The sequence below is a fragment of the Myotis lucifugus genome, unplaced genomic scaffold, assembly GCF_000147115.1.
Source record: "Myotis lucifugus unplaced genomic scaffold, Myoluc2.0 scaffold_9, whole genome shotgun sequence".
Classification (NCBI taxonomy): Eukaryota; Metazoa; Chordata; class Mammalia; order Chiroptera; family Vespertilionidae; genus Myotis; species Myotis lucifugus.
In genome coordinates, this window is record NW_005871057.1 from 8,865,348 (window position 1) to 8,882,680 (window position 17,333).

General features: G+C 39.7%; 1 protein-coding gene and 1 pseudogene across 1 annotated transcript in view; both read right to left on the reverse strand.

Moving 5' to 3' along the window:
- The window catches only part of RASSF9 (Ras association domain family member 9), a 31,663-nt gene extending 28,353 nt beyond the window's left edge, over positions 1 to 3,310 (reverse strand). Inside the window, exon 1 of the mRNA XM_006083988.3 lies at positions 2,925 to 3,310. Within this exon, the coding sequence (XP_006084050.1) occupies positions 2,925 to 2,971 (47 nt within the window). The 5' untranslated portion in view covers positions 2,972 to 3,310. The remainder of the gene's footprint in view (positions 1 to 2,924) is intronic.
- Positions 3,311 to 7,550: 4,240 nt separating this feature from the next.
- LOC102436825 lies at positions 7,551 to 17,104 on the reverse strand (annotated as a pseudogene).
- Between the last annotated feature and the right edge of the window lie 229 nt (positions 17,105 to 17,333).

Genomic DNA, 17,333 nt, shown 5'->3' on the forward strand with positions numbered 1-17,333 from the left:
ACCATCAAATCTACTATAAAAATGATCAGGATCACAAATGGAACCTATGTGAATATTTGAAAAGGCTAATAATCTAAATCCCATTACTAAATGTCCATATGAATGCCAAGTCAAGTCGGCCTCACTATTTGCTTCTTTGGCTTTTATATGAGAAACAATATCTATCTAGTGACTTTTAGAAAGCACTTTCAGAATCTTAGTTTATTGAAAAGAAAATATCTAGAATCTCCAACATTTTTATTCTTCATGTTGAACAAGAAGTTGCATAAGGTCTTCATGGATCTTTAGGATTCAGTCACAGAATATTCTATTATTCTGGAACCAAAGTAAACGACCCATCTTCTGACACTAAAAGCTCTTCTGAAAATTACTCTCGCTATTAAATACTAATGAGTTTGAAAACTGTTAAAGATTAATTCTGATTGTAAGCAAATAATTTTATATTGGCTCCACTTCTTTTATTTATATGCAACATAGAACTGAAAAGAATAAAAAGTTTGCTGGCCCAAAGACAATCATTTTGTGACCATATATTTTATTCTCAAATTTCCTGCATACTGTTTCCTAAAATTTTTTAATTATTTTTTTAAATTTAGAAGATGATCTGGTAGGGTAAGATTAACTTTGTGTCCAAACCCATATAATTATTTGTCTATTTCCCTGGGTTTTGCATTATATCAAACATCAACCAGGTTTTTTCTTGTTTTTTGTTAATCCTCACCCAGGGATATTTTCTCCATTGATTTTTAGAGAGAGTGGAAGGGAGGAAGGTGGGGGAGGGGAATAAGAGAGAAACAGGTGGAAAAATGAAACAGAAGAAAATAAAAATATATCATCAATAGCAATACTAAACACTGGAAAAAATAATACAAAATAATTATATTTCAATACTCTATATGGCTTATTTACTGCTTAGTTTGAAATACCCCTATTTTTACAGACTCGACTACCACTGTGGTTTAAATTTTTCTTAAGGGTTAGAAAAATACAAACCTGTAAACAGAAGCTCTCAATTATAAGAGGAAAATATCACTTACCACCTTTGCGAAAACACATTCATAATAAAGCATCACCTTTTGGAGCCCAATTCCATTTACTCAGAGAAACTTGAAATACTATGAAACTCCTCATTTTTTATTGTTCTTTCCACTTTTTCATAATTTTGCATAGAAAATGTTATATTAAAAATGTTTCTATACTCACCTCCTTGAACAAAAATTAGTTTTATGGGCAGAGTAGATGGAGCAGTAGCAAAACTGAGGTAATGAAAGTGGACACGTATTCCCTTGAGGGAAACTCAGAGGGGTGTGTGCAAAGCCTTATTGCACTGTTATTTAGCATACCAATGACAGAATTCTTGAATTTATAATAAAAAAACAAAAGACAAACACACGCGCATGCGAACAACAATCCTGAACTACCTGGGAAGTATTCAAAATATCAGTATGCCAGAAATATATCTTGTCTTATAAAACCATCAACTTTCCCAAAGAAATTTCTATATATTTTGATAGCATTTAAAAAAAAACATACTCATAAATAATACTACTGAATAATTAAAAAGTAGTAAGGATTTTATTTTGAAAAGGGGAGTATTTTAGAATATTTTGCATGTATAAGATACAAACCTATTTTTGATAACCATCACTAACATTTTTTTAATAATACCCAAACACATTTATTTAACACAGTTTTACCAATTACCAGATATACCATACTTGTGGTATATTGTAAGTTATTAGCAAATAAAACGTTCAGAAAATTTTATAGTATAAATTATTGCTGTTTTAGTTTCTTAAGCAAACTTAGTCAACTGAATCATGAATATATTTGGAATGAGTTAAAAACAGAATGTTTCAAATAGACATTCATATACAAATTAAACTATGGAGATTTACTTTAAAGTGGTATCACTCCCATATTGTTATGCAGACACTTTAAAATAATTGTATCATTTCCTACCATCTAATTGTATGCTTTTAAATTTACACAAGTAAATTACAAGTACAAACAGGCATGACTGAGAGAAGAGTTGTGGAAAAGCCTTTATGCCAAAATAAATATATTAAAAAGTAAAGCCCATGTATAAAATTATTCTCACATTTTTGGCATAGAGATGTAACACTGAAGGTGTTAATAAAACATTTAATAGGACTGAAACACACATATTGTCTCAAAAAATCTGAGAGAGAGAGAGAGAGAGAGAGAGAGAGAGAGAGAGAGAGAAGGGAGAGATGGAGGGAGAGACTGAGATAAAGAGAAATTATTTACACTATGGGCATTACAGGCTTGAAAGTGCAAAGGAAATCAAATCAAAGTAAAATATTAATAGTAAGGATTAAGGAGGACAGCTGTTTGAATCCTCCTAAAACCACCTTAAGTTCTGAAACATTTGCTAAAGAACCAGTTCATGAAAAGTTTCTCTACAGAGTATTTTCCCTTCAGGAACTTTTCAAGTTTCAGGACTGCCCTACTTTAAGGAGAGCCAAAGCATTGTTTCAGGATTGTATCAGCAGCTGTGTTTTTCATTCTAATTAGTGGTTAATTAATTTTACTTATGTATTCATAATAATTTAACTCTTCCAAAAACACATTAAATTTTTGTCTAAAACAAAATGAAACTTGCTAGCCTACTACTCTCAAATATGTAAAGCAACACAAAGAGAAATTTTGGTGATATTGTGGTACAATGACTGGCCAAATGCGGAGGGAAATGAGTTAAAAAAAAAATCATTATTTTCAGCGATCCTTGCCCTGGCCACTGCAGTCACTGGTTCTGAAACAATATCCTCGCCAGTTAAGTACAAATACAAGACCTCACTCCCTAGAGCTCTGCCCCCAAAGAACAATTTTCACCAGAACCCAACTGCAACAAATCACATACTTTCACACAAACTCCAGAGCACACATACGTCGGACTTTACCTATTTTTATGCCGAGTCTTGAGCAAGTTTCTTCCAAAGGGAGCCATGGTCGCCAGGCAATTGAAGAGCAAGGACTTAATCTCAAAGTTATCTGAGGATGGGAGGCAGGAGTGCCGGGTGTCTCTGATGAAGGGAGGCGGACTGGAAGCTTCCTGCTCACCTCCTTAGATGTCCCTGGCTTTCAGCTCATTAGCAGCAGGCGAAGGGAACTGCTGGAAGTTGTGCAACTGCTGCTTAACTTTGAACTGCGGGATTGTTGTGGCTGCTGCACCTTTGGAGACCTGCCCAGCTTCAGCCTCGAAGAAAGCATTTGGAAGCAGGAAAAGAAAAAAAAAAAAAAAGGGAGAGGAAGGGAGGGGGACTCTATTGTGTTCTGTACTTATTTGCAGACTTGCTAAACTTTAAGAACTGCCAACCCCGCGGGCAGGTTCATGCCCATGGAATGAGAATTCCACTTGGTTTGGAAACCCCCCTCCCTCCTTTCCACACCCAACCACACAAGGTGAGCTGAACACACATAAAAGGATTAACAGTGAATACCCCCACCTCCCAGCAGCTCCAGTCGGTGAAAACCATCTGATCTGGCAAGTGGGAGTGAGGGCCCAGAACTCTGCCTGCGGATTCCACACCGAAATCCCCTGCCCGGGGTGCCGGTGCCGGGAAGCGTGCGGGGGAGGAGCGCAGCTGGAGACGCAGTGCGGGTGGTCACAGACTTCCCCGGGATCTCAGCCCCCCGGTTCCCGCTTCTCAGAGCGGCCCCAACGCCACTCCTCACACTCTTCCAGGTCACCTTCCGAAAGGTGAAGCGGCAAAGGGCTCCTGACCTCAGCACCGGCCTGGGAACCAGTCGGGGTTTGCAGTCCGACTTCCCAGGGTTTAAGCCTGCCCTAGCTCACCTTGGGCATTTCCTGGGCCTTTGGGGGTCTGGGAGTTTGAAGGAAGAGCCACATGTTTGTTCCCGCCCCTCATTCAACTAGGACAGTGACAGGACGCGCCTGGAGGACTTTAGGGAACTTCAAGTGTGCAGTGGAGGTCGAGGGGTAGGCAGGCATCACCGGGTCCCAAGCTAGCTCGAACCCAGGGCCCGGGCAGCCAGCGTAGTGCCCCCTGAGCTCTCCTGCGCCCCACGAAGGCGTGGGAAAGCGCTGTGCGGAGATGAGGGCCTGCTGAGTTTTCCCAGCATATTTTTTTCTAGGATTTCCTCTCCCTAATCCCTCCCTCCTGCCCCTCCTCCCACTCCTGGCGCAAAGCATCTAATCATTGGCTTCCTCAGCAAAGGGAGACAGGGAAAGAAGTCAAAGGGACTGTACCAGTAGGTTCACTGGAAATCACACTTTAGGCTAGTGGGTCTCTGGACCCTGGCGGAGAGCATGATGGTTCACACTTTCTTTGGGAGCTCTAGCCTCATCCTCAACAACATCAAACAACAAAAAAAAAGGGACCAAAAAATGACTATCCTTTTATATGAACTGATTTATAAAGGATTCTACAGAGCTCAAAATTTTCCTCCAATGTCTACCATCATAATTCTTCTCTAGTCCTCTATATTGTATAGCTCTCTATCTATATATACATATATGCAATTTATATATTATTTAAAATATGTTATTATTTTTAATGTACTTGGATATGCCATATATATATATATATATATATATATATATATAATATCCATCTTGGGTATACATCAGTTTCAGTTCTTGATTTTATTTTACAAGCACATCACAAAAATTTTTGATTTAAACTATTGTGGATGATTACCCAGTTATTCTAAGTTGTTCTAAACACAATCACCTAAAGCTATACTGTTTACTTATTAATATAATGCCTAACATCAATTTGCAAAGAATTTTGTATTTACAAATACCTGTTTCCTGTAGTTTCGGTTCTCCACCCTTATTAAGATTATTTGTACAGACAGTTTTCATATAAAACATTTTTCAATAAAGGAATTTTAATGGAACAAGAGGAAACATTACATCTTTATTAGTATAATCTTATGTTGAGTTTCAAGTTAGCTCAAATGAGTCTCATTTATGATGTTGTTATTCCTCACATAAAATATTCTATTAATACTGTTCATGACAAGCTCTTTGATGTGTAAGAATTAAAACACAGGGTTAATGTCCCTCAGACATTAAAAGCTAAAAGGACTCACAACATGGGCACTAACATCTAAATAGAAAAGTAAGCAAATAACAATTTTAAAAGAAAAGAACAAAACCATGTTTTTTAAAAAAATCAACTTTACTAGTAACCAGATACTGTATAGGTAACTGAAAAAGAGATTTCATTTTGTATCTATCTAATTGCCTGATTTTTAAAAATGATGATGCTCAAGTCTGTCAGTATGATGGTCAGAGTATACTACTCTACATGAGTAGTACAGATTGATAATATCCCTGATAGAAATGAATCTGGCTATGTACATCAATAACCTTCAAAATATTTAAACTCTTTTATTCAAGTTGATTCTCATAAGGAAATAATCAGAGTTTCATATAAAGGCCTATATTTATTGATATTCATTTGAGAACTAGATAAAATATTGTGTACAAGTGTTGACACAGAGTATTAGACAAAGTACTAATTTTTTTTAAAACAGGGATTATAGGCCAACTCTGACTGCATGTCTTTGCAGTGATATCTTGGAACATTGCATAGTTCCTCCCAAAGATGATTCACTTCTTTGGAAAAAGGCATTTTTTTTAAACTTACTTTTTACTATTAGTTAGGCCCATACTCTGAAAAATTAGATGTTAAATTGAAAAACAAAAGAGTGAGTTGCAAATTATTTTTTATTTGGGTGCAATACAAATGATTTTTGTCTAGTAGAATTATAACTCAAAAGGTTATGGTTTTATTGCCCTGTAGAACATCACCAATTGGTCAGGGGGAGGGACCAAGAGGTGGGCCCTTCCCGCCTGCTCACCAGCCCTGTCCCCCAATGCCAGTCACCCCCTGTGTGTGGGGTGACTGGCGGGGCAGAGGCCTTGACCTGGCACTGCCCGCATCTGCTGCCACCCACCCCTGGTTTCCTGTTGGCCATCAGGCGATCAGGCCCTGTGGGCTGAGGGCAGCTCCTGTGTTGAGCGTCTTCCCCCTGGTGGTCAGTGTGTGTCATAGCAACTGGTCATTCCACCATTTGGTCAATTTGCATACTACCCTTTTATTATATAGGATAGCACTCTTTTCTATCCTCTTTTGAACAGCTTTATACTTCTGCTGCATTCCTCATTAATAAAATTACCCAATCTCTGTTACTTGCCTACTATACATTTGTATGAGATTCATACATTTCAGATTTTTAAAACTTATACTTTAAAAATTCAGAATGTATTGTTCTTTTCTGAGTCAACAGGAAATCTTTGTAGAAGAAAGATTCCATAAAATCTCCACCTTCTTAAAATATAAAAATGCATAAAATAAGTTTTGATGGTAGAACATAAAGTGTCCTTTTACTCATTTATGAGTATGAAGCTCAACCAAAATATATAGAAAAGGTGTATTTTCTTATACATTTAAATTAATGTGAAAAATCAACATGGAAATGAGACATTACACTTGATAGGAAAAAAAAGTGAATGAATATTTTTCACAAATGAGAATACTTAATCTATGCTTGAGTTTATCACAAAAGCCAAACAAGGTTAATACATTAAAACATGTGTTCTCATAGAAAACCCTTTTTGCTTCTGGGGAGGAGGTCTCTGCTTTATTCAGAACATTAAAATATTAACATTTTACAGAATGGGAACCATAATATTACATAATGAAGTACAGCTGTAAAATCTGAAACAACTCAAGCAATGCTTTTATTACATCATCAAAATAAAGTTTTACAGAAAAGAAACTGTAACAAGCAAATGTATAGCTGCAAATTTTCTTTTGCCTTCGATATCAATTCCCTCTAACATAATTTTGGACTACTTTTGCAGTTTCCAGGGAAAACTAAAATTTGTTAGAGTTGCTCAGTGTCATCATAAGAATGAAAACAGTTTGCAACACAATTTTACTAGTGGTAACAAGTAACTAAAAACTGTGGTTATTGCTAACAACTCCAACGTGTACTGAAACAGCCTAACGGTTGTGTCCTGCTGCAGGCGCCTGGGCTGAGGTAACAAGTGGTCGGCAAACTCATTAGTCAACAGAGCCAAATATCAACAGTACAACGATTGAAATTTCTTTTGAGAGCCAGGTTTTTTAAACTTAAACTATATAGGTAGGTACATTGTTATTAACTTAATTAGGGTACTCCTAAGGCTTAGGAAGAGCCACACTCAAGGGGCCAAAGAGCCGCATGTGGCTCGCGAGCCGCAGTTTGCCGACCACTGGTAACCTATATACATTTTCATAAACATTTCACTGGGAACATAGCTGCTCTTTTCCCACCATCACAGATGATGCGTACAGTGGCTACGGTCAGATGTTGGAGGCTGTTCAAGCACAAAGGAAGTACTCCTTAACAGAAGTAACTACGGTATGTAATAATTCAAATAACTGGGCCCTCCGCTCGAGCTCCCCCCGGGATGGACATCATATCTCCCACTCTTTCCCCAGTTCCCCACTGGGAACCTAGAGTGCAGAGCCGGGCAGAGAGGCTGTTCTTCCAGAGCCACGGGAACTTTAGTAAATCGCCATGGGGCTCTTGGTGCTGTGGTGTGCCCCCAGGCAGCGACACTGGCGGACTCTGGGACCCTGGGACCCTAGGAGAGCCTCTGAAAGAGTGTGCTGAAAGAGATCAAAGTGCTCCAGGAAAGCCTTCAGATTCTCCTCAGAAAAGGACATCTTTCCAAGGATTTTTGGAACCCTCACAAACAACCGAAAGTGTTGTGCTCCATAAATGGAAGAGGTGGAGGCCACAGGTCACCTGGAGGGCAACTGTCAGGTACAAGTCTCAGGGAGAAGACCTTGTTTATTTTATTAGATCTTCTGACATCAAAGCTGGCACACACCACACTCCCTTCCTCATTAGGGGCCATGGGAACAGGTGGGGATGATCTGCTAGGCACAGGTGTCTTCCTCTCTAGGTGCAGGATGTGATGGCGGACATGTCCTGCTGTGTCCTGCTGCAGGTGCCTGGACTGAGATAACAAGTCACTAAGACTTTTGGCAGAGTGATGTGTGGACCGACCGCCACAGAGACTGCATGGCTTCTGGCTCAGCTTCCTACCTTTTGGGGGAGCCCGGTTCACCTGTGCTGGGCTGACTCTCCATGGACTAAGGGGTAGACGGGTTCAACAAAGGTGGGCTTGGAGAGAGCTCATCCTGTTTCTTATTAATGTTTGTGGCACTTTTCTTAATCAGAAGGAAAAATAGGGACGTCACCTTTATATACTGACCTTGCTCCTATGGATACGGCAAAGCCAGTGGAAGAGTATAACCAAAGGTTATCCTTAATCCACCACCATCTCCTTACAAAGGTCAGCGTTCTGTTCTGCTGGGATACAATGCACATCGTGTTGGCTGTGGCAGCCTGCTGACGCGAGGCCTCTCATCGGCTGACAAGATGCACTGTTAGCAAAACGCTTCAGTTTGGAATCCAATACAGTTAAGGTGTTGGTTTGGCATGGAAGTTTCACTAACTCTTTCCTCCTGTTGATATAATAGCAATCGTCCTCCAGCTTCCTCAGGACGCCAGGGATGTCTAGTCATTGCTCCTTCTTCCGTCTGCCTCTGTGTGTTCGGCTCCAGTTCTTCCTTCACGTCAGTCTCTTCTGCAGGTCACTTTCTTCATGTGTTGCTTCATCCTTTTCTCCACTACTGTCCCAGCGGAAGTGCTTATGGAGTTCTCATCACTTTTCTCGTTTTCTTCTAAGGGGAGGCTTTTAACGACAGAATCGACATCAGGTAACCTGCAGCGCTTCTCCCTTCTTTTTGTGTTTATGTGAGCTGCAGCTTTTCTTGCTAATTTATTCGATAATCTTCGATTTTCATCAGTGTTACGAGCACATGATCTTCAGCTGCCCACCCATCCCAGCTTCTGTTCCAACTGTTAAAATGGTCCTGACATTCTGGGATCTTTCTGCCTTTTACTGTCTTTCCCAACAATAACATCAACAACCTGGATCAGCAGGTCAGGGCGTGGCAAGGGAGCCCATGTGACACTGCTCTGTGCGGGATGAGAGATGTAAGGCCCCAACCCCTATAACACAGGAGGTAAGAGCATTCGTTTTGGAGCTACATAGACTGGATGCATGTCACAGCTCTGCCACTTCCTAGTAGAGATCTTGAATAAAATCCTTAACCTGTCTGAGTTTTCTGATCTGCAAAATGAAGAAACTAATAAAAATGCATTCTCATTTTCCATCAAAAGTAAGTCAAAGGGGATTTTTTTTCTTTAAAAAAAATAGTGTCTTGTACAGATGTTTTTTCTTATTACTAGAAATTTACTCTTCACATAGTAATGATAAAACTGGCTTAGTGGTATAATTATCATACGCATCTGTACTGGTAAAAGCCAGTTTTCCCCAGGGCCTGCATGAAAAGAATAGCAGATCTAAGATTCTAGATCTTTGATTACACACAGTTACTTGATTCTGAGCTATTCTATTACCACTTATATGGTAATTTGTGAGGGAATAACATACTACACAGCTTGTTGTAATAATCAGTTTATCTGATTTACTCAAAAGTCCATGCTTAATTAAGGAAAATAATAGCAAGATACAAAATCTGTTTTGTTTGGACAGTAGAGAACTCACAAATAATTAACACTAGCCAGAAAAGTAGGATCAAAATTTAAATGAGAATTTTTGGACCATCATGATTTAGCAAAAGGGCACCATGCAGAACGGAGCTGTTCATAGAAGAAGGTAGAAAACCACAAGAGAGTTAGTGGAGTATAAAAAGTTAGACTGAATTCCAGAGTTGCTATTATTATTATTATTCCAATGAGAAGCTACCTTCTGAAGTTTTTTCCTACCTTAATTTTTCTCATAGTAAAATAAATCATGTCTTAAAATGGGAATGGATGTGACTTTTCTCACAGGATCTTGTAAATACTGGACGTAGGTATCACGAGTAGTGAACTAATTTCTCTAAGAGGTTTGAGCGTGGAAAAAATAATTATCTTGAATGTTAGGAAAAGCCCAGACGCAGAGATGTTATGGTGGCAATGTCCTTTCGATTTTCCAAAAAAGTTTAGAATGCCACTCCTAAGCTTTTGTAGGCCTTATATAATCATGTGTCTAATTAGTCATCCAGCTTCAATAGGCTTTTAACTAATTAACCAATATTTGAATAGCTGACAGGTTGGGTGTTAGCTAGATACCTGTGTCCTAAATAAAAGTCCAGATTTCTTCACTTCATAGCAATGACATTTATTAACTCTAAAGAGATAAATTGGCAAATCCCTATAAGGGTGACTACTACTATTAATCACTCACCTTCAAAAAAGTGTTGTGAAACACAGATAGTTTAATAAAATCAAATGTGTGCATATGATTAAACGCTGTCAAATAGACATCATCTACAGTACTAAATAATAAAATCATATTATTATATAATAATGTTTACACAAGGTATTTTTATATCTAATATCTCATTTGATCCCAATATTGCTAGCAGAAAAGAAAATTTTATTTCAGCACTGGCTGCTGTGGCTTAATTGGCTGGGTGTGGTCCCATGCACCAAAAGGTTGCCTGTTTGCCCGGCTGGCGTGGCTCAGTAGTTGAGCATTGACCTATGAAAGAGGAGTTCACAGTTCGATTCTGGGTCAGGGCATATGCCCAGGTTTCAGGCTTGATCCCCAGTGTAGGGGGTGCAGGAGGCAGCCGGTCAATGATTGTCTCTCATCATTGATGTTTCTATCCCTCATTCCCTCTCCCTTCCTCTCTGAAATCAATAAAAATATATTTAAAAAATGTTGCCTGTTTGGTTGCAGGCTTAATTCCCAGGCTTCATCCTCAGTAGAGGGTATGCAGGAGGCAGCCAATGGATGTTTCTCTCTCTCGTGGATGTTTTTCTCTCTCCCCCTCTCTTCCTCTGTCCTTAAAATCAATAAAAACATACTTTTAAAAAGGAAAGGCATTATTTTAATTTTATCAATTAAAAAGTTGACATTAAGAATTAGGTGATGATTTTACTATTACTCAAAACAATGAAATCAAACTGGAACAAAAGATAATTTTAGAGTAGGTGAAAAACATAAATACCCTCTATGTAAAATCTCTCATTATAGAAATGAAGAACACAAGACTCAGAGATAAATGCACTTGCTCAAGGGCATGTGTTAGCATAGAGGAGAACCAAGGACAGACTTTATCAACTATGTTAATAACTCACATATAGCTTTTTAGTTAACTTGTAAAGTAGAACAAAATAAAAACCTAGGGACTTAAAACAGACCTTAGAATTCATCCATGCAAGGTTTCCTGCTAAGGACATCAGAATAAATTAATTGCCAACCACACAGTAGTAGGCTTGAAACACAATTCTCCCAATTCAGCATTCTTTTTAAATTGTATAAATGTATATGATCATTCTATATGCAAGCATTTAAATGACTTGGGTTTAATCTCACAGACCAAAATGACCTGTATTTTATAGTTTATAAATAAAGAAAATAACTGGTGGGAATGCAGACTGGTGCAGCCTCTGTGGAAAACAGTATGGAATTTCCTCAAAAAATTAAAAATGGAACTCCCATTTGACCCAGTGATCCCACTTCTAGGAATATATCCCAAGAAACTAGAAACACCAATTAGAAAGGATATATGCACCCCTATGTTCATAGCAGCACAATTCAACATAGCTAAGATTTGGAAACGGCCTAAGTTTCCATCAGCAGATGAGTGGATTAGAAAACAATGGTACATCTACACAGTATAAACTACACTCCTGTAAAAAAGAAAGAATTCTTACCATTCACAACAGCATGGATGAACCAGGAGAGCATTATGGTAAGTGAAATTAGCCAGTCAGAGAAAGATAAATATCACATGATCTCACTCGTTTATGGAATGTAATAAACAACATAAACTGATGAGCAAAAATAGATTCAGAGACAAAGAAGCATCAAACAGACCGTCAAATTTCAATGGGAAGGCAGCGGAGGCGGGGGCGGGGTAAGAGATCAACCAAAGGACTTTTATGCATGCATATAAGCATAACCAATGGACATAGACACTAGGGGGGTGACGGAATGTGTGGGGGTTGGGGGTGGCTAGGGAGAAGTCAATGGGGGATTAAGGAGACTTATTAATACTATATGTAATATATTAAACAATAAGTAATTTTTAAAAATAGTTTTAATTCAGTGAAAAGAATTTTGATGGACTCATGAAGCAACAGCAGATTTTTAAAAATAGTCTTATAAAGATACTAGAGGGCTGCTGAATGAAATTCGTGCTTTGGGGTGGGAGGGGGAGGTGTCCCTCAGCCCAGCCTGCACCCTCTCCAATTTTGGACATCTCTCTTACAATCTGGGACTGCTGGCTCCTAACCACTCGCCGGCCTGCCTGCCTGATTGCACCTAACCCCTTCTGCCTGCCAGCCTGATCACCCTCTAACTGCTCCCCTGCCGGCCTGCTCCCCCCAACTGCCCTCCCCTGCCAGCCCAATTGCACCCAACTGCCCTCTCCTACCAGCCCAATGGCCCTTAACAGCCCTCCCCTGCAGGTCCAATCACCCACAACTGCCCTCCCTTGCAGGCCTGGTCCCCCCCAACTCCCCTTCCCTGCAGGCCTAGTTGCCCCCAACTGCCCTCCCCTAATGGCCATCTTGTGACAACATGGGGACAGCCATCTTGTGTTGTGAAGGCATGAGGATCAATTTGCATATTACCTCTTTATTATATAGGACTAGAGGCCCGGTGCACAAAATTTGTGCACTCGGGGGAGGGGGTCCCTCACCTCAGCCTGTGCCCTCTTGCAGTCTGGGACCCCTTGGAGGATGACCAACTGCTGGCTTAGGCCTGTTCCCTGGGGGATCAGGCCCAATCTGGCAATCAGATATAGCCTCAGGGGATGTCCACTTACCAGCAGGGAGCAGACCTAAGCTGCAGTTGGACATCCTTAGTGCTGCAGAGGAGGCGGGAGAAGCTCCCACCACCACCGCTGTGCTGGTAGCCATCAGCCTGGCTTGTGGCTGAGCAGAGCTCCCCTGTGGGAGTGCACTGACCACCAGGGGGCAGCTCCTACATTGAGTATCTGCCCCCTGGTGGTCAGTGTGTGTCATAGTGACCAGTCATTTCCAGTGGTTCTGCTGTTAGGGTCAATTTGCATATTACCCTTTTATTATATAGGATAGAGGCCTGGTGCACAGGTGGGGGCCAGCTGGTTTGCCCTGAAGGGTGTCCCGGACCAGGGTGGGGGTCCTGCTGGGGTGCCTGGCCAGCCTGGGTGAGGGGATGATGGGTGTTTGCAGGCTGGTCAAGCCCCCCCCCGCTCCAGTGGGGACCCTCACCCCATGGAGGTTTGGTCAGCCTGGGTGAGGGGCTGATGGCTGTTTTCAGGCTGGCCACACCCCCTTTAGAGTGGGGGTTCCCCACTGGGGTGCCTGGCCAGTCTGGGTGAGGGGTTGAGAGCCGTTTTCAGGCTGGCTATGCCTCCCGGTGGTGGAAGCTCCCAGCCTCTCCTTTTTTTCTTTTTTTTCTTTTTTATTTCTGGGATTTATTTACCTTCTATAATTGAAACTTTGTAGCCGTGAGTGGAGCTCAGAGCCGGCCAGGGCAGGCAGGAAGCTTGGCTTCCTCCATCACCAGGGGCAACCCAAGCCTCCTGCTCACTCCAGCTTTGTGGCCATGGCCGGCTGAAAGCAGGTATCTGGGGTTTATTTATCTTCTATAATTGAAACTTTGTTGCCTTGAGTGGAGCTCAGAGCCGGCCAGGGCAGGCAAGAAGCTTGGCTTCCTCCATCACTGGAGCAACCAAGCCTCTTGCTTGCTCCAGCTCCGTGGCTGCCAGCCGCCATCTTGGTTGGGTTAATTTGCATATAGTTGCTCTGATGTGCTGGTGGGCATGGCTTAAGGCATAGTGAAGGTACAGTCAATTTGCATGTTTGTCTTTTATTAGTGTAGATGTGATGTATGATTACTAGAAATTTACTCTTTAAGTTTTAATGTGCCAAACACTAGTAATAATTTTAAAATGTGGAAGTCTCTTTAAAAAGTATGGAATGGATAAGGAAAGAAAAGCTGACACCATGTTTCTAGTCTTGGCATTAAACACCACTTTAGGTAGTTGAAGCGAAGCAAGGTTTGGTGCAGAGAGTTATTTACAAAGGTGTTGAAAGGAATAGAGAAACAAAAGCAGAATACCAGGAAGCTGCTACCATACTGAAAGCCATGAGCCAGCAACAGCTTCTCAGCTGCTGGGGAAACTTCTTTGACCAACCACACCTGTTAAAACTTCAGGGTGCTCCTGGCAAAACCCTGCAGCGTGTACTCCAATGCTGCTGGGTCAATATTTGTAAATCCCTCAGATCCTCCCACTTTCAAAACTTCTGCCCATATTTCTCAATGTCATAACTTAAGAGAAGTTGGCACTTAAGCTACTAGCTTGGCAAAGTGTCTCAGAAATAGAGTTTTCAGGCTTCTAAACTTATTGGCATGGTGGAAAATACAGAAGGACATGGACCAAGAAGAATTAAGTCATATAAGATTTGACATTAGCTAGTTTGCCAATATATAGCTACCTGGAAGAGTACAGAGACAAAAGACACACTTTCTGTGTATAAAGTAAGTGGAGGAAAAAAAAGTCAGAGATGTGATACATATTGCCAAGGGAGAAAGGCTGAGTAAAGGGAAAGCTGTTTAATATGTCCTATCTTATGAGTGATGTAAATTATGTGTATATAAATATACTGGTAATAGAAAACTCTCTGTCAACATTTCCTCCCCTTAGAAAAAGATCTTATGCTGAACTACTGCCATGCAATATACTCCTACTGACCTAGATCATGAGTTCTGGAATCTAACATCTGAATTTGAATTTGGCCTCTGTTATTTACTAGCTGTGTGACATTGGGACATTGAGTTCTTTAAACTCTCTGACCCTTAATTTTCTAACTAACCTCCAATGATAGAATTCATACTTAATATGATGGTTTTTGAAAATTATAATAGGTAACATACACAACATTCCAAGTACATAATATGTAATCAATAAATGTTAGCTCCATTTCCCAGCATTTCCTGACTATTTGGGGCTATGTATGAAAAATTATTTTGCTGGAATGGATTGTTTCTAGAAGAATTAGGGCCACCTCTTTTTGTCCTACCTCCTTAACTACTCACACATGAAAGTGCTAGAATTATTACAAGTTGATGGTTAGTCTTTGGCTCCGACTAAGTTATAAATATTATCAGTAAATATTAAAAAAGAGTCTACATCTGTACAGCAAAAAAAGAAATAGAATATCATTCAATTCAGAGCTTTAAAAAATGTTAAAAAACAATCATTTATTGGTTTAAGACTTTGAGGTTTACCTCAAATATTACTAATACCAAAAATAAGAGCCTTAAATCTGTCTTTTACCTCTGAAGTGCTTTATGTGAGTGATTCAAATTAAACTGTAGTAATAATAACAAATGTTGTTGATTTTTAATAAAGGTTAAAATAGTTAAATTATTAATGTTAAAAAGATACAAACATAATCTTAATAAATTTACTAATCATATTCTTTACAATTTATGTTTGGTTCATGTTTAACAAACACATTGAATTGAAACTCATTAGTTCTTTGACACAATAAACATTGTTTCAAATGCTAGAGTTTTCAGGTACTGAATTAAAAGCCTACTATTCAAAGGCTGAATGGCACAGTACTGGCTTTCAAAGAGCTTGAATTGAATTGAAAAAACAATTATAATATAGTTATGCATAGAGTGCTAATATGGGGAGAAAAGCAATTAAATCGACTTAGGAGAGTTGAGGAAAACTAAAATAACTGAAAAGTAGCTGTTATCATTGCTACTATTATTTATAGATGTTAACAACAATAATGATTTAGAATTACAATACAGTCACGAACATGGCTTTTAATTGATATTTAATTAAATAGCTTTAGAATTGTTTTCTTTTTAAAAATTATTAACAATTTATACCCTAACCGGTTTTGCTCAGTGGATAGAGCATCGGCCTGCGGACTCAAGGGTCCCAGGTTCGATTCCAGTCAAGGGCATGTACCTTGGTTGCGGGCACATCCCCAGTTAGGGGGTGTGCAGGAGGCAGCTGATCGATGTTTCTCTCTCATCGATGTTTCTAACTGTCGATCCCTCTCCCTTCCTCTCTGTAAAACATCAATAAAATACAGTTTAAAAAATAAAATAAAATAAAATTATTAACAATTTAGTGAATATAATTTTAGTTCACCCCACTACCAGCTATCTTTCCTTAGAATACAAAGAACAGATTAGTCTCATATTTATCAAAGCACTAATATCAATTGTTATGAACTAAACAGTCCCACCAAAATTAATATGTTGAAGCTCTGACTCCCAATGTTACTGTATTTGGAGGGCATTTAGGGAGTTGTTTAGTTGAGGTTAAATGAAGTCATAAGGGCAGGTCCCTGATCCCATAGCACTGATATCCTTATAACAAGAGAAAGAGATAGCAGAGCTCTCTCTCACCGAGGACACACGAGGACACACAGAGAAAAGGCCATGCAGATACAGAGAAGGCAACAGTTTAAAACCAGAATGAGAGTTCTCACCATAAACTGAATTTACCAGCATCTTGATGAATGATTTCTAGCCCCAAGAACTTTGAGAAAGTGAATTTCTGTTGCTTAAGACACCCAATCTGTGGTGTGTGATTTTTTTTGTTGTTGTTGTTTTGTCTTTATTATAGCCTGAGTAGACTAATACACCAATAATATGAAACATATGAACTTGGACTAATTTTTCTTGAAGAACATCACAGTACCTTTTGCTCTTTGGGAAAATCACTACCTTCTTTAATACCTCTGTCTTCTGAGAGAACTGGCAGGCAAATTTGCACCTGGATTGGGAGCCTCCTGGGAAGTTCATGGATCTCAGTCCACACCTTCCCTTTGAGATTCAATGTTAAAGAATTTCTCAATGGCTAAAAGTGCCATTCTGGATTGAAAGGATACCAGGGTTGCTAAGGGTGATTTGAATACAACTGTAAGCAAGTTTACAGGTTGCATCTTTCTCACTAGGGTTCTATGGACAAACCTGCAGCCGTATGAGGGACGACTCATTCTCAGACATTTTCAAGATGCAGCCACCATAAATTTCCAAATTCTAGCTAAGTTTGTTAGTGTAGGTCAGAAAGAAATGTGTGACCCTCAACGCTGCCATTTCTTCACTTGCAGGGATCTAAGCTTGTTAGATAAGTGGGCACAGATCTGATTTTATGAATGCAGATTTTCAAATTGGAACCTGTGAGAGCAATAGAAACAAGGGCAGCTAAAAAGCTATAACTGCAGCCCTGACCAGT